Source organism: Syngnathus acus, chromosome 11 (genome assembly GCF_901709675.1).
Source record: "Syngnathus acus chromosome 11, fSynAcu1.2, whole genome shotgun sequence".
In the NCBI taxonomy this organism is placed as follows: Eukaryota; Metazoa; Chordata; class Actinopteri; order Syngnathiformes; family Syngnathidae; genus Syngnathus; species Syngnathus acus.
The window spans coordinates 3,130,732-3,156,945 of NC_051096.1; the positions used below are offsets into that span (position 1 = coordinate 3,130,732).

Consider the following 26,214-nt stretch of genomic DNA (forward strand, 5'->3'; position numbering starts at 1 on the left):
GCATCTATTACCATTCTATAGCTGGTTTAAACAATAAGAGCGCTGTTAAAACTGTTAATAGATGCGTCTTTATTTGTATATACTGTTAAAAATTACATTTGTTAAATAAAGATATGACCAATACGTCCGCACAGAAAACTGTGATTTGTCGCCCTCCAACGGACAAATGGAAAAAATACACCAGGATGCTCGAGCCCGGAAATCTCCGAAGATTCCCGAACGTCGCCGAGTCCCCGAAGGCGCACAAAGGCGGCATCATCTTGGTCGTCGTTATTACAGGAAAAGTCTCAATCTCTCTCCCTCTCTCTCATTCTCTCGTTTTTCCCCCCCAGATGGACGCCGTGCTGTCGGTTTGAACGAGCTTGTTAAAACACAAAAAAAAGGTGATTTCCAGAAAGGAGCACTTTGCTGCGTCCTCGTTTCTCCACCACGACGAAAGGTAAGAACCAACTAGTACACTGCAGCACTGTGGACTGCACGATTTGAATTTTGGACTCCTGGTATGGGGCGGACTGGTGTTATTTCAAGCATCTTCAAACCATCAAGGACGCACTGGACTTTTAAATCGACTCACACATGCATTTATTACCTCGATTTATTTTCATGTCATTTTGCCCCATTCCTCCTGCTTTTGAGTTCTCATCCACCATGTTCTACTATATCGATGTAGATATCTGCATCTCAACAGGATTGATCTCAAATGCTTCCCACACATACACAGGATGGTCTGCCTTCATTTCCCTTCTTCCTCCATCATCTCGAGCACAAACTTGAGCAGCATTGCACCCCCATCACCTTCCATATTTCTTCCATCTGGGACCCTGTATGAGTGGGGCAGGACTGGCAGCAGGCATGCTGGTCCTGACACACCCTTGGCTGCATCACTAGCTGCATGGAGGAAGATGAGGATGAGGAGGAGGGGGAGGCGGTGCCTCTTGGGACAAGAGAGGACCAAGTTTCAATTGAATTGAAGCGTACTAAAATGGCGGCATGAGTAAATATCATTTTGGATCACTTTGCTTTGAATCTTGAGCCAAAATTTTAGGTACGAGAAAATGTTATAAATGGTCAATTTAAGAGAACAAAAACAATACAAAATAAAAACACTTTCAAAAGGCTGCTGTAGACCACATCTCACAGCCAGATGCTCACACACAAATCACTTGGCACAGATCATTTTTATTCATCGTGATCGTGTTAGTTTTTACACAATTGCCAAAAGTGACAACACATTTTTAGAAGGGGTGGATTAATTAATGGCATTTCAATTACTGTGGGGAAACTCGTTTTTAAATTGAGGTGGGTGACGAAACAAATGATATATACATGCAAGTCTTGCTGAGCAAAAAATAAATAAATCTGACTGAAAGTGAAGAATGATGGAAGCCCGCCTCTCCCTTCCGCCTTCTCGCCGAGTGACTGATTCAGCGGGATGGAAGCTGCCGACGTCAACAGAACTGTGCTAATTGTGGCTAATTGGCAAGGGAGCAATAATCAGGACGGAAACATTTAAGCCAGCGTACATACTTCAATGGCGAATTAATAATAATTACATGAAAAATAAAATTGTTTGAATCACACAGTTGTGTTGAAATGATCGAATCGGTTATGACGTGATTGATTATGAGTTTACCTCACAGGCTTAATAAATTATGTATAAAATCTCAATTGCCTTCTATTGATTTTGGTTGATATGTAACACCGTATGCCAATAGTTAATCAATCTTGCTTTGACAGCAATCGTTATTCTTTTATATGGTTCGTAAACAGTGTCTGAATGTATTATCCAATGAGCTTCATTAGTTTTTGTGATGTTTTCTTTTCCCCCCTGCCTGCGTGTTGAAGATGAGAGGGATGGCGTGTGTGTTGCTTAGCAACCTGCTCTTCACGGGTAAGCATCACGGGGAGACCTTGGAATTCACTGTGTTTCGCTTAATTGCTCTCCCTTCATGCCGACTCAGCGTATCACCTCCTCCCCACTCCCGTGCTATTGTTAGCCACCGCTACATTTCAAAGGCTCCGGCACCAAGAATACATCTAAACGCAAATATTTCTTAAAACTCTCTGAACTTTGTCTTTTTCAGTTGTGTCAGCATCCTATAAAGGTAAGCTTGACGTCCACTAAAACTCCAACTGGGATATTATTCACTGAGATAATCCTGTGAGCAAGCAACTCATCTCATCTTTATTTGTAGAGCATTTTAGAAACAATCAATAGCAAACAGCAGGGGCCCCATAATGGAACCCTGTGGAACACCAATTGCAACGAATCGAACTTTTTGTTGTCTCGATGCTTTTAGTCAAGGAAGAGCACAGGACGGCCTTCTTCGGGGAAGACATCCACATCGACATCCCGCCCGGTGACGTCGGTGAGGTGATGTTCCGTCCCAAGGCCAACAAGAGCGTGGAGGTGCCGCTTCTCCGAGCGGGAAACGTGCTGCATGGACGAGCTCGTCTCAATTCCTACGGCCACTTGGTGCTGGACGACGTGCAGGAGGAGGACGAGGGCGTCTACGTGGTCAGCAGGAACGAAAGCGTGCTTAGCCGCCTCACGCTCGACGTCCGAGGTAAACAACTAGAAACGAAAGGAGCAAAGTTCACATCAGCTTTATGTTTTCACGTTCTTGTCTTCAGATTGTGCCGTGGAGGAGGTGGTCAAGTATGGAGACACTTATTACATCCACTTGAACCAGGTCCAAGGTCCAATCAGCTTGGAGTTCAGGTACCTTGATGAAAAATTCACAAAAGATGCTTCAATCCACAAGAGCTCATTTGAAGTCTTATCAGGCCCGGTCCCGTCCACCACATCAACCATTCGGACTTCCTGCACGCTACCGAGCCGCCGGCCGCGCTGCTCTTCCGCCACACGCTGGTGCTGGCCGACGCCTACGCCGGACGCCTGAGTGTGACCGACAAGATCGTGGCGCTGCACTCGGTCAAGATGGCGGACGAGGGGAGCTTTACCGTGCGCGACCATGAGGGGAAAGTGCGGAGGAGGAACTGCCTTCATGTGCGAGGTGGGTCGGAAACCTGCGCCTGCTCCGCTTTATGTCTTAAGTCTGGTTTTCAAAGTTTTCCTTTAAACCACAGAGCACCAGGACTTCCTACATCCTTCCGACGGAGCCGACATGAAAGTAAAACTCTACCTGGACCACGCCCAAGTCAATGTGGTCTACAGGCCCAAATCCGGCCACCACGGCTTTCCGGTTCTGGAACGAGGCGTTCTGGTGACGCCGCCGGAGTCTCAGCTGGCGGGCCGTGTCAGCGTGGACGGGTCCCAACTGCTGCTCAGGAAGGTCCGAGGGTCTGACGAAGGCGTCTTCAAAATCACGGACCTGGAAGGGTTCCCCGTGGCTCATGTTTACGTGGACGTGATTGGTAAGAAACTGGATTGCAATCATTTGGGATTTTTCAAGTTAGTTTTGGTTCGGTTGGTTTTACAAAAAGGCTTTGTTTCAGCCTCCAGGCTGCCGCCGCTGACGCTGGCCATTTTGTCACTGCTGAGCTTGCTGGCCTTCATGCTGCTGGTGTGCCTGCTGTCGTGCCTCTTCAAGGTGCACCAGAGGAACGAGAAGAACAAGAAGCTGGCGCTACTCGCCCAGCAGGCCGGCAAGGGCGAGGCCTTTTGCCAGGTACCGTCATGCGTGGTGGCCGCGGGTCCTGACCCAAAAGCCTGCCAGACGTCTTTGACATCCTTTTGTGTATGTGTGTTTGTGTGTGTGTGTGCAGGTGGTCCACGAGGCGTACAACAGATTCACGGAAGAGTCGCTCATGCACTCGGCAAGCCACCAACCAGATGAGAACACCGATGTCACCATTAAGGTTAATGACTAAGACGAATAATAATCCGGATAACGCGCAGCCCTGAAATGATGACACAACCTCCACTTGGGTTCTCACATTTGTATGAGGAGAGGAATGAATCTATAAATAATCTTGCTGGATTGTGTTCATAAATGAATGATGGCAGTTTTTTCCTGACCTCATTTTGGGCCACTTCCTGTTCGCTAAACTCCTGCCTGTTATTCCTCCTCCACATAAAAAAACAAACAGTTGTTCTTCCCGCAGGACGTGGAGGTTTCCAAAGCGGGCGGCTACCGGGCGCTCACGTCAGATGTCAACTTCCTGGAGATGAGTGACTCCGGAGTGGACTCGGGTCTCCCACTGGACAGCGATACGGACGCCGTCGTGACCTGCGCCTCCCACAAGCCCCTCCTCGAGACTCGTACCCTAAGCCCCACAGCCGAGGGGGGTCAAGAGGTCGCGCCGGTGACCGACGGGGACGCCCAAAAGTGCGCCGATCCGCCCGCTGGTGACGAGACGGCGGCCGAGGGAGGGGAAGCTGAGCGGAAGGATGAGAGCACCTGAAAGGTTCGCATTAGCATCGACTAGCGGTGAGTTCTTTGGGGGGGAAGCACAATCACAAATCCAGACATCAGTGTTGACTACAACGAGGGTTCTCAAACTTTTGGGGAGTCATTTTTTCAAAGGAGCCCCTCATAATCCTAAAAGCAATTCAACATATAAACCTCGGGAAATATTTTTTATTTATAAATCAGTTTCATAGAAAGGAACCAAATTGAATTCAATTCAATATTCATCCCAATGCTAACGCTAACAACATGCATGCGAACAAAGTGAAGCAAATTTATAAACGCAAACTCAGTGTTGACAACTGTTGTAGCGACTGTTAGCGTTCAGATAGCTGAACATTTTCCAACGCGGTGGCCCAGGGGCCGCAGTTTGGAAACCAGTGGACGACAAGACTTAGCACATCGAGCACAATCACAACAACTTCAGAAGAACAAAACAAGTGTGTGCATGCCTTCAACACAAACACTCGTAGTTTACATTAGAATAGTCCGATCGCTGCATGGGAGCCAAAAACCAAACCGCTTCCGTTGAGGTCTTGACCTTTGGGGATTTGTTGGAGACTGAGCGTTGACCAGGATTGTGGATTTTTGATCTCCAGCTTACAAGGAAACCTCTGGAATCATTGCTCTGTTCAGGGACTTGGGTCACATGACTTGTGACAGGACAAGCACAACGTTTAAAAAACATAAAAGAGCAAGTCACCTGCAAGTAGCAGCTAATGTAAATACGTCTGTGAATGTATACTAACCAATTCTAAATGATTCATTTTTGTATGGCATGTTCTTAATATACACACATACATAGCAGTGCTTGATCTTGACTAATATAAGCAATATTTCTGATGATAGACTGATGCTAATTATTTAGCAATAACTTTTGGTTCGCTCAAAGTCTTGATATACCTTGAGCAATATGTTAGTTTTGTTGTTTAAGATCAACGATCTTTGACTTGTAAACACATTATTAGCCGCCAGCACCGCCGCCATATTGGTCAAGGCAGGTCTCAACTACTGTATATGCATGGATGCAATGCCTTATAACATTTTATGGTCATTTTTTTGTCGTACTTTGACAAACTACTAATATATTTATTAGCTGTGAGTTGCTCACACGTGTTTCTTTTAAATATGAGCATATCAGCGCATGCACTTGTAGTCACATGAGTACCCTTCATGAAATATTTGTCATTTTCGATGTCAATCTTGTCTTCATTCACGATGGCCAGAAATGAGCTTTTGAGTCACTAAGAAGTCAATTTACAGGTTTTTATAGGCTTTCACGTGACATTAAATATGTTCAAGTATTTCCATGTACTGATTGTGCAGTTATTGAGCAAACATGGATGTGCACAATGTTCACCGCATTTCACACGTGTGTTTTTAAGACTGTGTGTGCATGCGATGATTCAGTATGACCTTTTGCATCCTGCCAAGAGTTTTGTAGTGCTTCTCTTTTTCTGTAATGAATGAATAATTCAGAATAAATGCATTTCACTACAATAGTACTTGACCTCGTTAAAAGACAAGTAAAGGCGTGTCCTTGGCAAAAGCGCTCTGGCCACCAGCCAACCAGAGAGGAGCCGGACGTGACGTACGCGGATGTGCCAGGGAGCCGCAAGCTCGACGCGCCAAATTTCAAAGCACTTCCTCCCCGGAGAAAAGAAAGCGGAGCGAGCAAGAGGACGACGGCGGCCGAAGTCCAACTTACCCCATAGTTTCACTTGTGCTCGACGGTTGTTCGAGAGGAAAGAAGCCCGCTAACTTCGGCTGGGTGGCGTAAGTGTCAGGTTTTGGCTCTTTTTGTCAGAGAGGAAGCGACGTCAGCTAGCTTCGGCAACGCCGTCGGTGGTTCGCCCACGCTGAGCACGTCCGAGCCGTACAAACGCCAAAAAAGTCCCTAAATAAACAAACGACTAATTCAGCTTTGTTGTCTATTTTTCATTCTGTATTGGTAAATATATACTAAAGAACGAAATAATGTAAACGTGTCAAGGGTTCTTGTAATTCATATATTCATTGTTGCAAGCGTTAGTCATGTCTGCTCATGTACGCAAGTTCCAAAATGTCTTGGTGATGATGGTGTTCTATGCTTTCGTTTTTTTCTTTCAGATGATGCAGCGGGAGCACAAACATTGAATGATCAGACTCAAATGCATTTTTTATTTCAACTTTTTTGACAGCCTAGTTTTTACCCACAACCAGCAGTGAGCCCCTGGCCAGTTGTGAAAGGCTGCTTTGCATACCTCATCAACTCAGACGGCCTCATTTATTCATGTCAGTCCTCCTGGCTTCACGCCAGATGCTGTTCAGTCTGCCGCAAATGCCTTCAACGTAATATATAACCACAAGCAGAGCGACTCCCCAAATGCAACGCGGCCAACTGTAGCGTCAGGAGGACGGGGTGGGAAGACAAACGTGTCCGTCATGTACTCGGGGGCGCAGCCGTGCTTCCAGCTTCTCCGCATCGGCTCCTCGGAGGGGGGCCCTACGCGGGACCTGTACACCTTCAGGCCGGCGCCGGGCCACTCGGTGTTCCGCCTGGGTCGGGCCGAGGAGCTGTGCGACGTCATCCTGGACTCACCGACCGTGTCGCGCGTTCACGCCGAACTGCACGCCGAGCGCGAGGCCAGCAGCGACGGCGAGGAGGTGGCGACGCAGGAGGAAGGGTGGAGGGTCCACATTCAGGACAAGAGCACGCATGGTGAGATGACAACATAGGCAGCTGTAAACATATACTTTATACACACAGGGCACACAAAATTGTAAACAAAAACATGAAATGTGGACACAAGCATACAAAATTGTCATAAAAACCAAATTGCCTCAACCCCACAAACGTTGCATGACCAGGCACTTGGGTGAACGAGGTCCGCCTCCAGGCTGGCATCCAATGGGAGCTGTCGGACGGTGACGCGCTGACCTTTGGGGGCCACGATGCTCCCGACAGCCCTGAGTTTTGCTTCCTCTTCCAGAAGGTCAAAGTTCGTCCGCTGGACTTTGACGCCATCACTGTTCCCAAAGTGAGACACTTGATGGTCATTTGTGACCCCTCCAAATTTTCTAGCGGGGTCTATCTACATTGCTTCCTTATTTTCCTTCAGGCAGGGACATTTTCATCAGACTTGCAGAACCGGATCAGAACCAACCCCGAGCGCAAGGCGGAGCCGGGCTTGGATCTGTCCAGGCTGTCCATCAACCGCTCCACCGTCATCCTCAACTCCATCGGCAGCCTGAGCAAGATGAGAGGCAGCGTGTGGTCCTTCAGGAGGAGCCGCAGCCACGAGGGCGCCACCTCCGACATGGGCTCATCGTCCTCGCCGCCCCCTCTGTGCGGCGGACGCTTGCCGCTGCTGCCGCCGTCCACTCCACCGTCTTTCTCGCCTGCCGCCTCCTCGCTGGCCCCCAAGTCTCTGGCCCCCAAGTCTGTAGCGCCGGCCTCCAGGAGCCGCAGGAAGTCGGCGCACACGGTGTTGCTGGAGGACGACGGCTCGGACGAGCCCCGTAGCAAAACTGGTGAGACACGTGAAGAGATTTGATTTTTGAATGCGTCCCTGCGGTATTTTCATGCCGGTAAACACAGTTATCTGGTCAGTCCCGGCAGGTCTGGAGGAGGAAGCGCAGCAATCGCGAGGCAGCAAGAAGCGTCGCCTCTATAAGTCCGACTCAGACAATCTGTGCTCGCCGCCACCTCCTCCGCCATCTTCCCACCCGCGTCCCCAGGAAGCCAAACCCTTCCCGGTTGGCATCAGGACCATCGGTAGCTTCCACGGCGCCATGACAAACACCCGCCTTGACCAGCAGCACCACGTCCTCCTTGCGCCATTGAAACCAGAGCGACATGAGGGGGCGGCTGCGCCACGTCACCTTCACAACGCCGCCGTCCGTCAGCAGAGACCCGCCCCGAGGGGCCGTCGGAGAGCTCATAGCGCACCGGTTTTCTCCCCGCTGGTGGTGGGAGGGGAGAGCTACAATCTGGCGTCACCCTCAGTGAGGGTTACTACGGCGCCGCGGGGCCGTGCTGCCTTCAACAGGTTCCACCAGCAGCCTAGGTAAGATGCTTTCACAGGTGCTCAACTTTAAAGCTACATTTCCCACCTGTGGTATCTCCTCTCATTCATTCGTTGCTCGCAGCAGGCGTCGCGGCCGACCCAGGAAACACCCCCTTCCACCTCGGCCCTCTTTACCCTCGCCATCCTCGTCGTCCTCCTCTAGCTCCTCCGCTTCATCCTCCTCAGGCTCGTCTTCGTCATCCTCTTCCTCCGACGAGGACGATGACGATGAGGCGACAAAGGCCGTGTCGACGGCCGGGGGGTCGGTGGATCCGTGCGCGGCCCCCCGCTGCCTGCTGCCCCAGCAGGACCCGGTCCAGTGGATTCAGTGCGATGTGTGCGACGCCTGGTACCACATAGACTGTCTCCGCGTGGATCGCAAGAAGCTGCTGAGGGACCCCAATGCTGACTTCCACTGCGGCTGCTGCTGAGGAGCACGACGCTCCCGCGCAGTCTCAAGTTCCGCAATCCAACAACTCAGGTGGGATTTTACTGTCGGACATGGTGAAATTTGACTCTGATAAACACACTTTTCCCCCCCTCAGCCTTAATCAAATTTTAGGAAATACCGGCTCAGTGACAAGAAGCATAAAGTTGATCGTTTTTTTTTTCCTGAGGATGAGCGTGCTATGGATGATAAGGACGAATTAAGTAAAAAAAAAAAGTATAAAACAATACGCAACATAGTCGTTTCTGGCGCCCTCCTGTGGCCACATGGTAAAACTGCAGTCATATATTCTAGCAACGTTAATGGCCCTAATGCAAATAACAGTCAAGAGCGAAAATGTTGATGGATGTACTTGTTGACGAGTGTGCCAAAATAATCTTCTTGACCAATAAGACCGCATATACTTCATATTCCATAAGCGATGGCAGAGGTTTCTATGACCCCTGACCCCTTTACTGGATGGGGGTACACGGAAACTATGACAATATCTCAAATGCTGGCCGTGTGTGTGTAATGTTTGTGTGTTCATTCAGTAAACAGTTCATTACCTCGCTTGGCTAGTTTGTCTCTTTAGGACGACGTGCGTTCTCAACTGCTACTCCAGCTTCCTACTACATTGCCAAAACTAAACTGGACGTTGGCCTACATTGAAGACTGAATGTTGGCGTATTTTAGGGGTTCAATCAGTCAAGTTGACTATTCTGCAAAGTGTGCACAATTGCGAATCACGTATTTTTGTCTTACAAATGGCCAAATTTTGTTGAGATGCTCCTGAATCTGTTGCTAGTGCCAGATAAAATTCTGTGGAGCTGCAATATGTCCAGCAAACGGTCTTCATATGACTGCGAATAAAAATAATCGGATGACAATTGGTTGGATGACAATAGGATAAGAATCTCACTAGCTTTACCTATTCCAAATTCATAAGATTTTTTTCCGCCAAAATATCATATATACTATTATTATTACATGACAGAATCGGTTGTGAACCGTGAATTCAAATTAAACTACCGAGGTTAAAGCTAACTACCACATTTTATATTAAGGTTCAGTGAGAGAGGTGTTCCTAAAATTTTGACCTGCATGTTGGCAATGTTGAACACAAGGGGGCAGTGTTGCGCTGATGACAAATGTGCTCCCATTGCTTTCAGCCCCATCACATAGAGAGAGATCCTTTTTGCTTGTTTTATAAAAAAACAAAAGTGTGTGTGTGTGCGTGTATGTATGTGTATATATATATATATATATGTGTGTGTGTATGTCTATCTGTGATTGGTCTCAATAACATCTCCCTTTCTTTTCAATCCCACTTTTGGTCGTCCTTTTATCTTCTCAGCATGGTGTCTTTAAAAGGCCTCTGCGGTGCTCTTAAAGGATCATTGTGCTCTTTTGAAGGCTGTCTTTATGGAAAGCAAAGTGGGAGCTCTGACAAGGCTGCCGTGATGAGGCTTGGCCAAAGCGGGAGAACCGACCGCTGAGTACAATCTCCACCCATACCATCTCTGTGTTCCGATACAAGACATTGATCGAGGTACAGTCTTGATTTCTGATTTTAATCACACCCCCATTACACTTTGTTTATATACAACACAAATGACAACATTATTAAAGTGAGTTTTTATTCAACCCAATTTCTCCTCATACTTATATTACACCCCCCCTTCAGAAAGATTTTTTAAGAATATGGGGAAAATGTATTGGGTACAGAAATTGGAAATTTTGCACATTTTCCTCCCGCATTACAAAGTGTTCTCCATCTTATAAATTAATCATTTTTGGAATCATTGGAAAGCAAATATTAGCCACCATACTTATTCCCTTGCGGGCCTTCATGTGTGCATCCCATTAACGTATGTCTTGTGGTTTTAAATTTGCTAATCTGTGCTAATATGGATCTTCATATAGTGCCATAGTACATTTAAAATGCATAAAAATGCTCTTCTGTGCTCATGAATGCTCGCTAATGAGCATCCTCGCAGAGAAGATGGACGCTCACAGTGAGAAGCTAAAAGCTTGACAAAGTGTAAGATGACTGTTATGGATGACTTTTATCGAAACCACACTGAATTAGTGCACTTAATTATTCATGAGGTTAAATATTTCAAAAGGGCATTAAGGCTTTGCATCCCAACAAGAGTAATTGTGTAGACTCGGGGTTACTATCAGACATATTAGAAGTTGTATTTTTAACATTCATGGTGTTTTTTTTATTTTTTAACATAGTTAAGTTACACTTTATGTGAAAGTTGGTTTATGAACTTTTAATGATGAGCAAAGCGTTCCAGACGCTTTGAATGTGTGCCACGTGGCCGTCGTCTCCCGAATGAGGTAAGTCTTGCATCACTTGTCACTAAAAGAGAAAATGTTTTGAGGGAAAAAAATGCGGCGGGGACGCTATTTTTTTTATTCTTTGCAAAGCCAAGTCGTATCAAAGTGTTGGCGACGCTTTTGTGATTCTCTCTGAATGTGACGACTACCCGGGAAAGAAAACAATCAAATCCTGGTGGACTTTCTGTCTAAACATTATTTTTATCATTTACCATTAACTATTGCTGCGCTTCGAGGAATACGTGTTCGCCACTCGGGGGCGCCATCCTTGCCGTTCACTTTGTAGTAGCTGTGAATTTTGAGTGTGTGAGGCTTCAGGAAGTGTGAGTGACGTGGGCGTCTTTGAATGATTAGCTCAGGTTAGCACCTAGGCGTTAGCCCTGGCTAATGGTTAGCCAGTCTGCGTGTTGACTAAGTGACAGCTCACCTCCCTTTACTTGAAACACGATGCTTGCTAATACTAGTACTTGCCCCTTTCACCTTTCTTCTCTGCCATATTGACCTCAAATGCACCATCAGTGCCCCCCCACGCCACTTAGGTTTATTGTTTCCTTATTTATTTTTTTTCCCCCGACATGAAGCAAGATGACTTGGACTTTAGTCACTGCCTGGGGGCTGAACAGAGATTAGGCCGACACACATTGGAAACGTGGTAAATGAAAGTGCCGTTTTATCCCGTGTGACTCATGAACTTCAATAGTGAAGATTCTTTATGTACACACACACGCACGCACACATGTGCGCACACACACACAAGCACCTTCACCAAATGTTGTTTCCTTCCCGCCGGTGCTGAGCCTGTTGTTCTATTTATGGACGATGTTGACTTGATGTAAGACGATCGCAAAGTGCCCGGCTCCTATCCCTGTTCAGCTCGGAGGTGTGTGCATGTGCGTGTTTGTGTGTTAAGGCCTGTCAAGGTGTGTGTGTGTCGTGGAGTGATGGACACACGCGGCGCAGTGTGAGGCAGATGCGCTGTTGACTAATCGACGCCGTTAAATGCACAACTCGGCTCGTGTATGCGTGCGAGCGTGTCGTCGAAGCTCATAAACGTTGGCGTGTCAAACTCCAGTTTAGCAGTAAAGCTTTGGGTGCGGCGTTGCGATGTTGCGCGAGGCGCCAAACGACAACATTTGCACACAAATGGCGGTGTTAGCTTCCGACGCAGCTTGACATGCTAGGCCTGCGCTCATTTGCATATTCATGTCAAGGGATGTTAAATTCAAACCAGTCTGCTCCTCTTGTTTATCACCTTCAAGCTAGGAAAATAAAGTCAAACTACTATGTGCAGTACTTGCTAATGCGCATATTTGTTTGCCCTTGAGTGATGTCATACTACTTCTTTAGGCTAGCATGCCAGCTAATGCTTACGAATAGTTGTTTATGCTCCTCCCCCTTAAGTGTTTCTTGGCGATCAACACTATTGGACAGAAAAATATCATACTCTGACATATATTCTTTATCCTCTGCACAGAACGGTATTTCGATATTTAGAAGGCAATGTTCTAAAGTGCTTTGGTGGGCCGCAAATGTGATTCTCTTGCGTAAAAGCCTCCCGTCTACCGGTGTCACGTTAACGTCGTGTTAACAAGATGCTAACATGATGTTCGTTTAACATGGCTTCCACTCGGCCGCTTAATTCCGCCTCGCTTCCTCTCCAAGACGCACCTCCCGCCCAGCCATGTTCACGTCAGACGCCATTAGCATTAATAGCGCTCGTTTGTGTGCGTACGCTCCAGACTCTGTTTCAATAATGAAACAAGGCCTCCGCAATTCTTACATTTGGATATTTCATTAGGTACGCTCGCACTTTGTGAGACTCAATACAAAAGGGTCCTCGGAGCTCTTAATACCTGGTTGTCTGTACCCCGACGTTGTCAGGTCAACCGCTGTAGAAAATGGAGGGGACGCTTGACTGTGAGAGACTGTCAAAATATTAGGCGTAGGGCTTCAATTCAGCGCAAGCATCAAAATAAACACAGAACATTATTATCTTGTTCAAGGGGGAATTTATGTATGGGATCTCATTAGATTGTGGACTTGACACGCACACAAACAATTGAATACAAACTTGCAGCGTGTGCAGTCATAAATAAAGCTCGTGTTGATGTCGTTGTGATGTAAATAAACCTCAAAAGAAGCAAAGTCTAATTAATTGTAAACAAAGCACCTTGCGCCAGCTGGTGATGGGAGGGGGTCGCCTGGCGTGGTTGCGGAGGTGAAAATGGAGGGAGCGAGCGAGAGGAAGAAAGAAAAGAGTCGTCACGGGAGGCCGGGACGAAACGACAAGTAGGGAAAGCTTCAAAGGAGCGGCGACGAAGGCAAACGTGATGAGGAGGGAAGAGACAAGGCGAACTTTTATTTTGGGGAGGTGTGTGTCTGCGCGTGCGGAGAACACATCCTCCCGAGGGCGGTGTGTATTTGCGGCGCTTTAATGTCTTTAATTAAAGCCAATAGGGTTCCTCTCTCGCAACACTCGCATGCGCAGGCCGCCTAATGAACGCGAGAAGCTCCACCGTATCCCGAAGGGGGCTGGAGGTCAGGGACCCCAGGGTGAGCAGGGTTGGGCGGGGGAAAAAAAACCAAAGCTGCAAGGAAGAGAAGGATGGAAAGCTGTTAGAGCCTTTTGAGCACGTCCTTGTCTTACATCCTTGTTTCTTTGTGTGTGGAAAGCGGTGAGAATTTGCCATGCAGATGAACGGCGCCGTACAAATCAACTCGGCTGGCCTCGTCTGACGGTGGAGGCCGCTGACGGATACGCTGTCACATTGCGCCGCCGGCTTGCTTAATCAATCTGACTTCATCGCCGCTCGGCCGCGGGGGCGCACGCTGCTTCGCCTGCTCGCGCGACCCCGCGAACGGAGCCTGCCGTCATGGCAACCGAAGCTGGATTCCGAATGCGTGGAAGGCTTCGTCACGCTTGATTTTTCACTTAGCGCGTGCTGTATACGCGTAGATGTGGGGAAAGTAAGATGTTCTGGGTCTGAATCTGTGAGGCAGACCTTAACCGCTAACCACCGTGCTGCTACTCAAAAACACATTTGCAAGTAAAAGAGAATCAAAAACAGTCATGCCAAGACCATTGATTTTCTGTTGACCCCCAAAACCCCGCCCCCTCACCCTTCATAGCAGGGCCTGCAACCCATCACTTGGTTGCCGTGGTAACCATCCCACAAAATGACAGACAGGCACCTTTTGATCCTGTTTTTTCCCCCCCTCATAGAAACCGAAAGATGATAGCTGCCGCTCCCTATATTACCACTCCTGTTTTCAATCTTTCGCCTCACAAACATACCACCTCTGTGTGTGTGTGTGTGTGTCACCTAGCGCTGACTGGAGCGCTGCAGGGTAGCTTCAGAGGCGCACCGAAGTAAATACATCTGCGGTCTGGGCTGGCCATCTGTCACCGGGCTATGAGTTGATTCATACCAGGACGTGCACTGACAGCTGGGGCGGATGGGGAGGCGAAGGGGGGGCAGCGATGGAGGAAGGTAATGGTGATGGAAGGACGGATGGTGGGAGGGGAGAGGTGAAGGCCGTGGGCGATTAAGGAGTCGAGGCCGAAAAGTGCAGCCGCCTCCGCTTGGAAAGCGAAAGATGGAAGGCAATCATCTGTAATAATAATACCAAAAGTGCAATTTCTCCTGAAAAGCTGAGGCTGGACTGAAATGATTTGGAATCGGTTGCAATGCAAGAAACGGAATTGAAATCTTTGAGGTAAACTCACTTTCTGTCACATTTTGACTTCTTTTACTTTCTGCCCTGTTTGGATGAATGGGCTGTTTGCGTATTGATGATGTCATCAGCAGAGCTATTCTTAGTTTCTGGGGGGGAAGTTTTGCAACTAACGTCTGACTTGACAGGGGGCGGCGTCATTGTGAGAATCTGTTTTCATTGCGTTGTTGTTGCCGTATATCTGCGTGTTTGCGTGCCTTCGACTTAAAAGCGGTCCTTGTAGAAGCGCCGGCGTCTCACGGCCGCTGAAGCCAAACTTTGCTGTAACTTAGCCGCCTTTGAAGCTTTGTTGCCATCAAAGCTCAGCTCAGAGCGACGGCGGAGGAGAGGAGAAAGAGGAAAAAGTGGGGAAAATGGAAGTGAGAAGAGGAAGAGAAGGGAAAGGAGGGAAGATGAGGACAGAAGAGGAATAGAAAGAAAGAGTCGCATGCAGAAAAATGTGGCCCAAAACTAAATCCAATCAAAACAATGCAAACGTCATAGAGAGATAATATTAGGATTGGTTTATTTTTTTAAGCCCAACAGAGCGAATACAAAACATTTATGCTTTGTGTTTAAAAAAAATAAAATCCCTCCAAACAAGATTTTTTTTTAACCACAGTATGTGCACATTTTGCTTTCATCAATCATCATCTTGATAGCACATTTGACCCACCTGACACCCTCCCCCCATACTGAACCCCTGTACCCCCCCCCCCCTTTGCACGTTCACTTCAATAAGCCTATTTTTCTTTTGATTGACAGAAAGGAATTGTTCCATAATTCTTGGCTAAATGGGAAAATCAGGTTCTGTCACATTTGGTATGAAAGATTGGCGTGTCCGTTTGCGTGTGGCCGTGTGTGTTCCGCTGTCAAACTGAGGCTAAAACTGAGAATAGCACAATGCGTATTTAAAACCACCGTTGTATACCTTTATGTCTGCTAGCTTAATGCTAATGCTAACACATAATGGAAAACGCCTTAGGCAACAATTAGCATCTGTGTGGCCGTGTTCCAAACTTTTAATCAAGCGATATTGAGCACAAACTGCTGGAACATGAGTCACATTCATATATTCTTTATCCCTGTGAAGAATTTTTTTATTGCCAAGTTGTGTTAAAGTGCCACCTGGTGGTCAGGGCATGCATAGAAAAATGAGCTACACATTTATTTGAGAAAATGACAATTTTTTTAATTCTGCTTAATTGTCATGGCTGAGTATTTTTAAAATTATTAGTTTAGCGAAGGTATTACAAAAATTTTGGGGGGGACGCTGGAACAGATTAACGACTATTGTCGGCTGTTGTCCTCTTGGTGTCGCTGTTCTGACGTCATAGTTTAAATTCCACACTGGGAGCCTCCGCGGTGGGGCTTTGCGCGCTTGTTCTCACGCCTTCACTCATTCACTGTCTCTCTCTCTCTCTCGCTCGTTTTTGTGCTCGTTGGCTCGCTCCTCACGCCGTCACTCGGGCATCCTGCGGGGGGCTGAGAGTGCGCAGTGCGGCCGGCCCACCCGGGGAGTGGTTCCGCTCCTCGCCGTCAGTCACGCAGCCGGAGGAGGCGCGCACGCACGCAGACGCGACTCGCGCCGCGCACGTCTTCAACTTGCCTGCGAGTCCCAAATCCAAAACAAGACACTCGCGCGCGCGCACAAGTTCTGGACTAATCCGACTCTTGTGGACTTCCCCTTGACGTCCACCTGCTCCGGCGCGCGGAACAATGCCGAGAAACGGCGTACGGTTCTCCTGCCGGTCCGCCCGCAAACTGCTTCCGCAGCCACTGCTACTGACAGCGGCTTGGCTCCTCCTCACCGGCCGAGGTAAGCTCACCGTGGCGGTGCAAGCGAGTATGCTCGGAAAAGTTTACGGTGACTGTCACTCGTGAGGTCCCGCGCGTGGACTTTTGTGGCGTTGTTTTGCTCTGCTGCTTAAGTTGTCGTCTTCGTACGGCAGGTGACCCGCTTAATCCGCCTTAAGCCTCCACGCTCGGTTCACATTCACCTGCTGGAATGCGCGGTTGGACGCCCGCGGTGTACACCTGCTTCGTATCGTCCTCATTTTTCCTGCACATCATCCACGCGTGTTGAATGCAATCAAATCATCAAGATATATTTTTGATTTATGGCGCCACGTATAGCAATGTTGTCGAGACGTCCCCGAAGGCAGGTGCATGTGAATTATATCTTAATATTCCCCTCACATTCACATTTTTTGCACATGGCCCATATTGTCTTGTATTATCCCACACGCTCTATAAATAACTGATTAATTAAGACGCCTGCCTTCTCACGACAACTTTGCAAGAGATTCCAATTATTGATTGCGACTCTATTTTGCCACCAGATGCAAATTGATCGGGCTTGGAGGTAACGCTTAAAAAGTGGCTTGTTAGTGAAAAGCCCAAATGAGGAGGACCACACCCATCTTCTCTCCAAGCATGGGTGCAAAGCTACAGTTTCGCATCCAAGCGTGGTTGAGCGGGTAGAAGAGTAACTCTTCATAGTGGTTTATTAATGAAAAGAAAACTAAGCATGTTGGAAGACTCAACATTTGCACTATTGTGATTGATCGCACAAGAAGTTAAATATAGAAAGCGCTTTGTCAATTGGTTCCCCTGCCAAGCATGTGTGCAAAGCTTGTTTGTGTTTGGAATTTGTTTTGAGCCAATTCCAAATGAGCCGCGCATAGATTTATTGATTATTGCTTTTGTGTGCTGTGCTGTGACAAAACTGCATCCACATGTTGCTCATTTTATTTTGCTTGCCTTGTAAATTTGACTGTGCGTAGCGCCGAGCCTCGGCGACGTTGCCTTCGGAGTTCAAGGCCGCGCATGTCGAATTGTTGGGATGTCGCCATGTAAAACAACGCCGAGGTTGATTCATCAGCTGTCGAGGACCTTTCTCAGACTGTTCCTAATATTATGACTGCGGGCATGCTGGTGTTCCAACTAGTCTAGCTCGTTTGTCGGCCATGTTTGTAAACAATGGGCCGCTGACTAGACTACAACACCGCAAAAAAAAAATCTGTACTGTTAATCCGAGCAACAAGTCGCAGAAATATAGCGTTTACCTGACACATTCTATTTTTTGGGCTTTTTTTTTTTTGGTTTACTCAAATTATGCTAACATGCTAGCTACCATGACCAGGATCATTTTATATACTGCAATTTTACAAATCCAAAGAAATACTATAAAATAAAAATAAATTGACAAATGTTTCAAATTAAATGTTTTGAAATTAAGAAAAACTCAAGCTAGTCTGAGAAAAAGTGACTAACGCGGTTAAGCGTTTTTTTTTTTTTTTTTTTACCTGGAGGCAACTTCCGGCAAGCCCGTTAGCGTGACCTGAACAGGTGACACCGTTAACAGCGTTTTAATTAACGTTATGACACCGGGAAAAGCGTGAAGATCTCACCGCGCGGACACGTCAGACTTGCCTGCTTCCTGTCGGTGAGCTCCGGTTTGGGAGTCGCGACAGATAGCAAACGACTTGTTTGGCTGCGATGCTAATTAGGTGACGCCACGACACCTCCCTGCAGATGCGACCCCGACGCTGGAAACAATGTGTTTGCCGTTGATGAGCTTATCAGTTGGAGAGCAGGCGCCGATGATTATCGCTTCTCGAGCAGCGCGGCCTGGTTGTGCGCAGATTTTATTAATGACTCATTCGGTGGCGCTTGTTTGCGGCGTGTGCCAAGACGGCAGTGGCGAGCGTTCCTCGCTTGCTCTCGCCGGAGGGCAAAAAGTGTTGTTGTTTTTTTCCCTATGAAAGGTCAGAGTGAAGTTTGCATGTAATAATTGTAATTATTTGAGCCCTCGCTGTACATCGGCGATTAACGTGTTCAGCTGCCGGCGCAATCAATCGTTTTAGATTTTCTCTTCTTCGTATTGGCTTGTTAATTCACGCCAACAATGGGCCTGCGGGCCAACAACAATTATCGTAACAGCGGAGGTTTTGCTTTGGATAATAATTAACACAGCGGTGAAAACAGCGGGTGGTGATGCATCAAAAGGTGGGATGAATGGAGGGTGGCAAGTTATCAAATTCTCACTTAAGATGAAAAACGTCAATTTTACAAGTCAGTCTCAGTCATTTGTGTCGTCGACAAGATTTGGATTTTGTGGTCTATTCAGGCTTGATTTTTTTTATTGTAATCATTTGGGTTTGAGGATTTAATTTTGTCGCAAAATCTTCAGGACAAGTCTTTGAATGATGCCCGAAAATGAAAATGGTCTTTTTGGGCATGGTGTCTTGAGCCTTTTTTTTTTGTTTTTGTTTTTTGTGGGTCTGCTCATGCTAGACATGTCCACCAAAACTCATTTCAAAAAGTACAACCGTCTGGGATAAAAAGGAAATCCTTCAAAACCTTCACGTCAAAACTATTAAAAAAGGACATTTGTCCTCCGTGCTCAGACCCTAATGATACAAGTAGAAGTAAAACCTGTTTTAAATCCACGGTGGCCGCCGTGACCCGACACTGAGATCCATTTGCAGAATCAGTCACCTTTTTTAAAAAAAAAAAGTAATACTTTGCCGTAAAGGTCCACAGCCCTCCGTGGCTCATGGCGCATCGACTAAATGTCAAGAGCCTGTAGTGGCTCTTTGTGTGTGTAGTGTGTGTTAAGTGTGTGGCTGTGCGCTGCTTTGCCTACTTTTCACACGGACAATAAAGCCCAGCCAGTAGTGGACTTCTTGTTCAAGCGCGCTCCATGAGCCACGTTGATCTTTTCTTCCCATCAGTTCCCGTGTGACATTTGTTTTTCCATCTTCTGCACAAGTCACGCTTATACACATCACAATGTCTGCGTTTCATGACATCATGTGTAGCTTTGAGGATCAGGTGCTTCTTTCTTGGCAATCCCGCCATGTTTTTACAGTTCGAAAAAAAAAATGTGTGAGCCTTAGGCATGGGTTCCATGTTGGCGCGTCATACAAGAAAGAGGAAGTTTTTCCTCCACCGAAAGGCCGGCGGCGTTTTGCAGGCGGTTGCGTCACATTGTTTGTTTTTTCTCACGCTCGCCTCACGGGGTGCTTTATCGATCGGCAGCGTTAATGACCCGCCGCGCGCTTAATGAGCATTGCGCTTTGCAGCCTCTTGCATTATGCATCCCTCCTAAATCACACTTCCTCTTTTGCAAGCCCACGGCCGGTGCGAAGGGCCGCTCACGCCCATTTGCAAACGGTCGCCATGGATACGGCCTACGAGGCCGTCTGTCGTTCCCCGCGAGCTGTTCCGTGAGGATTTCCCGGCCCAGACGATGAGTGAGTCTCGATGGCGTCTGGCGAGGGGGAGCTGGGGGGGGGGGTTGCCGTGAGAGTTTTCATCAAGGCTCAGGAGCACTTGCGGATTCTTCAGCAGGTCTGCACTCGCTCAGCCGCACGTTGACGAGAGCTGAAGTCGCCACTTTGACAACAACGGGCGGGGTTGTTGTTCAGACCGCACACTTGATGTCATCATGTTATTTTGATGATCACTCCCTTCCCAAAAGTCTGACAATTTGTTCATAAAAATAAAGTATGTATTCAATACCAAAATGACCCAACCGAATGCAATCGTTTCATTTGTTTCCCTGCTTATCCTCTGGATGTTTGGAATGTCTCTTAAGATGATCCGAAATGATTATCATGTGATGTGGACTATCATCATGATTCTTCTCCCCTCTTTCTGTAAAATAATCAGATCAGAATCGTATCTGTGATAGGAATCGGGCCGACTGTGGGTTAGCTGACACCCACGTCACTCACCAGATTACTTTTTGCTGTTTCCAGCCATAGATAGTCCAAATCCACCGACATCACAATGTCATAAGCACGTTGCCTTTGAGCATCGTCTCTATTTTTTTCTCTGCATTCTTATGCTGGCGACTCTCTCTTCCAGCCATGCTGGCTGGCTGGCTGCCGCGTTAGAGGCCCTTTTGTTGGAACTGCGTATTGCAGGAATTGGAAAGGCTGCCAATGAACCCCCCCCCCCCCCCACCACCACCACACACACTTCTTCTATCAGCCCTCCAAACGCTCACTTTTTATTCAGCCTCATTGTTTACACTGCGAGACAGCGAGAATGTTTGGATTCATTTCCAATCAATTTCGAGGCTCCTTTCAATCCATTAAGGTTAAATTATCTTTTTGTTTGGAAACACTTTTCACTTCCTCTGGGTGCGGCGCATCCACATATTTCTTTTTTCTTCAAAATGTGGAAAATGGTTCCATTTCCTTTTAGGGACCTTGGTGATTTTTTTGTGGGTGTTTGGTGATGAGTGAGTGGGAAGCGGACGCGTCGCTGCAGTGCGTATGTCGATGGACATGGGCTTTCTGTTTCCTGTCGGGCATCCTGTGACACCGTTGAGTCACAACAGTACATCATGTTCGTCCGTTTTTGCCAAAACGTTTCTGACGACTTTGTGAGGTTAAACGTTCTTCTCTTGATCAGCTTTGAGTCCTCGTCGAAATCGTTTTATCTGGCAGAGCAAATGATTCAGGCAGCAATCAGCTAATTGCTTCATGGCAATTAAGCTCCATGACTCTGTCAAATACAAAAATGTCAAACTCTATTTTTGAAAACTTTGGCCACTGCGGCCAGTTTCACTTGGCAAAAAGCCACAAAAAAAGTCTCAAAAAGTGATGCTCTAAAAACTGCACAAATTCAAAACGGTTCATTTTGGTGCCTGTTTTTAGGGGGTCTTCAATGGCTAACTTGTCTCAAAGAATTTGTCCGATTGCAACCAAATTTGAAATATCTACCTGACAAATGTACAATACCAAATTCTAAACCTTTTTGGTTTTTGTCCTTGATTGTGGGCAAAGCATAGCAGCAAAAGCTTGACGAGTCACCATGAAATGGATTTTTTTTTTTCCAGCCCTGGCATTCAGTTTTACTCAGCAACAATAAATTTGGTAGGCAGACATTTCATTAGCAGACCCACGACAAAGTCTCATGTCCAAAAATACACAGGAATTTTTGTCACATTGGTTCAAAGCAGCCACGTCCCAGTAGGATTCTTGTTTGTATCGTCCGGAGCATTCTACCAGGGCCAAAAAAAAGAACCCGATTTGTTGTTTTAGGCAGTCATCGAGTGAAATGTGCCACAGAAGTCATGCTGCAAAGCACCCCGGGTGGGGGGTGAACAGGCTTTCCTGCCCAAGGAGACACTTCGCCGCGTGTGGTCGGCCATTACCCGCAAACGGGGAGTACGCTTCTTCGCTAAAAGTGATGACACTCAGCAGGTTGCCTCTTTTACCGTCTGCAGACAGGCAGATTTGAAGCGTCACAAATACCAACAGTGTTGTAATTACCGCTCGGTGTATTTTCGAAACTCCCTTGGCCTGCTTGTTGTACCGAGACCCCCCCGCCTTCAATCCTGCCCCGAGATGCTTTTGTCCACCCCACAAAAACATCCATTAAGCGCCAAGAGTGTACTAACCCCACACAACTACCCCGTCTTCATTCTGGAGCGATTCCTCCAAGGATGACTTCTTAATCCCCAGGGAGGCATTTGGGAGGCTCCGGTGGTTCTGGCAGGAGGAGTACCGGGCGTGTGTCCGCCTCGCTAGGCGGGGGGTACTAATGAGTTATCTTGCCTCACTTTCATGTTCGTCCACTTTGCCTCCCAGCATGTACTTTTGTAAACTTTCTAACAACTTGAACAAGTTCTTCATTTGCCTTGAGTCTTTAATCGTTGAAGTCCGGCAGCCCAAATGATCCTAGCGATACCACAAACAAACGATGCAAATTAGCCTCAGCAGGAAACCTCCTATGTCCAAGTAAGGTCAATTTTGTATTTTACAAATTGAAGCTATTGGTCTGTAGCCACATTGTGTTTCTTATTTTAACTCGCTTTAGTCTTGAACTCAACTGTCTGAGAGGTTTTTATGCTGCCATTTTGTTGGTGGTTCTTAAAAATGTGGGACACACTTGCCTCTGAGCCGATGATGTCACAGCTTGTTAGGAGTTGATACGCGGCGGACGCGGGGGGGTCAAACGCCAATTAGCGCCGCTCGCGTGCCTCTCAAAGCTGCCGGGCGGCGGGCAGGAAAATGCGCCGAAGAATTCCGAGCGCTTGACCACTGCTTTGTCGGCGGATTGACGAGAAGCAGCGGAGACGGGAACGTTCGGAGGTGTTGAAGAGACGAGTAGATAACGCTCCCCGCCCCTCCCTTGCTCGCTCACTTAGGCCCGAGATTGACAGCTGCTAAAACAGTGACACGCAGCACTGGAGTCTTTCACTTAACACTCGAGCCCCTCAAAAAATTGATAAGAAAAATAGATTTATGATCATTTATAAAAAGGTACTACCATCATAACATAAATAGAATGTAAACAGTTTGTGCTTCAAGATAATTTAATGGACATTGTGCTGCTCACACTAGTGTGCACGCCTTGGCCACTAGGGGTCAGTGTAATATATAGATATGTTTGTTGATTTGGTGACAGAGAAGAAGACTGTTGCAGTGATGTTTTTTTGCTGAGGATAAAAATTATATGCCTATGGTGGTTTCCATTATGTGTTAGCTTTAGCTAACAAGCAAATTTAGCAATGACTCGACCTGATGACCTAGACGTGTACGTTAAGCGTTATGACTTACTCTGGCGTGTATTAGCTTTGATTGCTAATTTGGTTGCTAACTCAGTGTTAGTATGCTAAGACCAACTATGCAGTTTTTAATTAGTCAATAATTTATCAAAGTGCTGCTGATGAAACAAAGCTAGTTTACGGATGTGTGTGTTCGTGAAACCATGAAGCGCGAGGTGCATTAAGATAATGGATCTTGACTGACCTCATCCTGATCAATAACCACACACACGCGCGTGTGTTTTTCCCCCCCCATTCACTAGATAGTTGACATGCTAATCACACGTGTGATTTCTAACTTCTCTTTTCAATTAACCAGGCGCCGGCTTTGATTTGTGTTTATTTTTAATGAGGGAAAATAACACAACGGGATTTTGAGCACACACATCATTTTTCTTCAAATGAAACTACTCCACTTTCTTTTTATGCGAATAAATAATTCCGTGTGTGTGCATGCTATCGGGCCCAGCAGTGTGTGTACTAATTACAGTTTTTGATAGCTTGTGAGAAAGTGACTGTGGCGTTATCACAAACACCCACTGCTTCCATCACCGAGCCGTGTGTGAGTTCCTCATTAGTGTGTGCGTGTCATCCAGGCACCCCGGCGAACATTGTCCACCGTGTGTAGAACAATCCAACAGCAGCAAATCACGCAGTCTTTGCTTCTGCTTCATAAACATGTACGTGTTTATGAATAACCCGCGCATCTATTTGGAGATGACATATTTATCGCTCACATGCACAAATTTGGTCTGCGTGAGGAATGCGGACCGTCGGTGTTCCTCAGCACAGGCGAGACCTTTTGTCACCCCTCCGGCGATCCAAACATGACCAAAGGCCGTTATTGATCTTGAGCGGTGTCCGTCACAACCGAACGGTACTGATGTTTTACTTCAGAAACATGCGAGGTGATCCGGCCTCGGGGTTTGTCGTGTAGTTCCTCCGCTGTGGACTTTTGTCACCAGCACTGCCCACCGGCAGAGACGTAATTGTGGTGTCAGGTGGGGATTGGCCTGTAAAGACCAACAAAGACACATACGAGGGCTAGAACACACACCAGCAGCCCACGGACACTTATCAGGCGTGACAAAGACACACACGGCGGCGGTGGTGGCGAAGAGAAGCCATTCATCATGAGCCAAGGAGGCGCAGGAGGAAGACAAAGCCTGGGAGAAGCCGGCTCCGAATAGCAAATGTGTCTTATTTCTCCACCTTTGCTAGTGTAACTAGTTGGATTGGAAATACAAAATATGATTGATTGATTTGCAGTCATGCAGCAATACAAAATCAATTTTACCCTTAATCATATATTTTTTGCAGGGCCCCGTCTGTCTGTTATCAAATGTCCAACCCAAGGCCCACAAGGCAAAGTGGTGGTCGCGGTAGTATGGATGAATCGAAACCCGCCCCCTCGCCCTTTGTAGTTCGCTAAACGGGCAGAAGTCAGTCGGGTTGACGCGCCGCTTAATGTGCCGCGCCGGAGCTGCTAATTAGCCAGCTAGCCTGCCGGCTGACATTTGCTTTCCAATTAGTGCTGTTGTGCGTCTCATTGCACAAAGCACATGAAAGGTGCACAACATGTGACCCCGCACTTAATGCAAGGTCTGCTGGTGCACAGTCGCCGCATGCAATGTTTGACAGCGATTTTGTTTTGTTAGCTTGTGTACTTAATATGGTGGCCAGTTAGTACATTTAGTAATCACATCTCGAGATAACAAGTTGTGCCCTAATTAGAAGGATGGCTCTGTTGTTGCCATGGTGATCCCCCCAATCAGCTACTTGCCTGGATGTGTTAGCGCTAGCCCCAGTGCTATCACACTCGCTATTGATCTTACTATATGTTTCCATTTGTGGCAGATTTGCCACGCCCATGCATCCTTGGGTAAATATCAATATCTTAGGGGTCCCCGACATGACACCCCGATACTCACTGGGGGAACCCCCCCCCCCCCCCTAAAGTCTCAAGCACTCACACTTGAAATTGAACAGGATGGTGGTCATTTTGATTTGCATCCTTTTTCGATACTTTGAAGCCTACCACAGTGGCGCTCGGAGCGGTGTTTTTTCATCTCCGCTGCTTGCGGCCCGCCCTGGCTATCTGTTAGCTTGTCGGCCATTCCTTTGAGGGATTCAGTGCGCTACATTTTCAAGTAGCACTTTATTGACATCCACTGCTTTTCACACGCGATTTATGGATAGGGGAACGGCGGCTGCTGGAAGATTTAACCCTGAAAGATGGGCACATAAAACAAATAGGGGTCAGGTCCGAGCGCATCAGGGTCACGCTGGTGTGTGAGGTAAATGGCGAAATCCCAAATGCAGTTCATGACGTGGAAAATAAAAACGGAGACGGATGGCACGCCCTTACGTGTGTCGACCGGCGTCTGAACCCGCCGTGATGTCACACTGAGGCTTGGTATGCTGGGCCGACTGAGTAGGAGGAAGACTTTGCGAAGATGAAAGAAGACGAATCTCTGCCGGCTCATCCTGTTTATCAGGCGGCTGCATATTGCACATGGCGGCCGGGCTGGAATGTTGGCGATGATTGGACTGATAGCGGCCTGCCCTCGGGAGCCTCTTTTTTTTTTGCACACTGTCCACTGTGCTTGATTATCAGCCTGCCAGCGTCCTTGTTGTTGTTTTTGTCGCGCCGTTGTGTTCTGCAGGCCTTTTGGAGACCTCTGGACACGATGCACCACAAAGCTTGGGCTCCAGGCAACAATGGAATTACAA

At 47.3% G+C, this 26,214-nt stretch overlaps 4 protein-coding genes and 2 long non-coding RNA genes across 10 annotated transcripts in view; 4 read left to right on the forward strand and 2 right to left on the reverse strand.

Annotated features, from left to right (window-relative positions):
- The window catches only part of LOC119130302 (H-2 class I histocompatibility antigen, alpha chain-like), a 346,995-nt gene that overhangs the window by 227,263 nt on the left and 93,518 nt on the right, over positions 1–26,214 (forward strand). The gene's annotated exons all lie outside the window — the stretch shown is intronic.
- Positions 1–26,214, reverse strand: part of LOC119130478 — a 340,541-nt gene that overhangs the window by 223,572 nt on the left and 90,755 nt on the right. The gene's annotated exons all lie outside the window — the stretch shown is intronic.
- LOC119130460 overlaps positions 1–26,214 on the reverse strand; it is a 180,183-nt gene that overhangs the window by 96,823 nt on the left and 57,146 nt on the right. The window lies entirely within an intron of this gene.
- On the forward strand, positions 188–5,873 carry LOC119130199. The gene is made up of 10 exons (XM_037263928.1): positions 188–439; positions 1,846–1,891; positions 2,085–2,105; positions 2,301–2,567; positions 2,635–2,722; positions 2,788–3,017; positions 3,091–3,378; positions 3,460–3,632; positions 3,730–3,822; positions 4,069–5,873. The coding sequence occupies exons 2-10, from the start codon at positions 1,846–1,848 to the stop codon at positions 4,366–4,368; spliced, it is 1,506 nt and encodes a 501-aa protein (XP_037119823.1). The 5' UTR covers positions 188–439; the 3' UTR covers positions 4,369–5,873.
- tcf19l (transcription factor 19 (SC1), like) lies at positions 5,986–10,397 on the forward strand. Of its 3 annotated transcripts, XR_005099381.1 has the most exons (7): positions 5,986–6,149; positions 6,483–7,074; positions 7,224–7,393; positions 7,475–7,886; positions 7,966–8,422; positions 8,505–8,903; positions 10,266–10,397. XR_005099381.1 is itself a non-coding variant. In XM_037263974.1 (6 exons), exons 2-6 carry the CDS (start codon positions 6,798–6,800, stop codon positions 8,851–8,853), a joined length of 1,665 nt encoding a protein of 554 aa, XP_037119869.1. In that variant the 5' UTR covers positions 5,986–6,149; positions 6,483–6,797; the 3' UTR covers positions 8,854–9,422. The 3 variants fall into 3 exon arrangements, 2 of the variants coding, with proteins under 2 accessions (XP_037119869.1, XP_037119870.1); XM_037263974.1 differs by lacking the exon at positions 10,266–10,397 and having other exon boundaries at positions 8,505–9,422; XM_037263975.1 differs by lacking the exon at positions 10,266–10,397 and having other exon boundaries at positions 8,508–9,422.
- The window catches only part of pvrl2l (PVR cell adhesion molecule related 2 like), a 62,197-nt gene continuing 52,203 nt past the window's right edge, over positions 16,221–26,214 (forward strand). The window contains exon 1 of one of the 2 annotated variants that reach the window (XM_037263998.1): positions 16,221–16,731. In XM_037263998.1, the coding sequence (XP_037119893.1) occupies positions 16,632–16,731 (100 nt within the window). In that variant the 5' untranslated portion in view covers positions 16,221–16,631. The remainder of the gene's footprint in view (positions 16,732–26,214) is intronic. The other variant, XM_037263999.1, reaches the window with a different exon arrangement.

What these genes read in the sequence shown, in the direction of transcription:
- tcf19l (XM_037263974.1), top strand. Translation starts at nt 6,798, where the DNA reads ATGTACTCGGGGGCGCAGCCGTGCTTCCAGCTTCTCCGCATCGGCTCC. An exon ending in TCAGGACAAGAGCACGCATG is followed by an intron (nt 7,075 to 7,223) that starts GTGAGATGACAA and finishes TTGCATGACCAG; the next exon opens with GCACTTGGGTGAACGAGGTC. An exon ending in ACGCCATCACTGTTCCCAAA is followed by an intron (nt 7,394 to 7,474) that starts GTGAGACACTTG and finishes ATTTTCCTTCAG; the next exon opens with GCAGGGACATTTTCATCAGA.
- LOC119130199 (XM_037263928.1), top strand. Translation starts at nt 1,846, where the DNA reads ATGAGAGGGATGGCGTGTGTGTTGCTTAGCAACCTGCTCTTCACGG. An exon ending in TAGCAACCTGCTCTTCACGG is followed by an intron (nt 1,892 to 2,084) that starts GTAAGCATCACG and finishes TGTCTTTTTCAG; the next exon opens with TTGTGTCAGCATCCTATAAA. An exon ending in CCAATCAGCTTGGAGTTCAG is followed by an intron (nt 2,723 to 2,787) that starts GTACCTTGATGA and finishes AAGTCTTATCAG; the next exon opens with GCCCGGTCCCGTCCACCACA.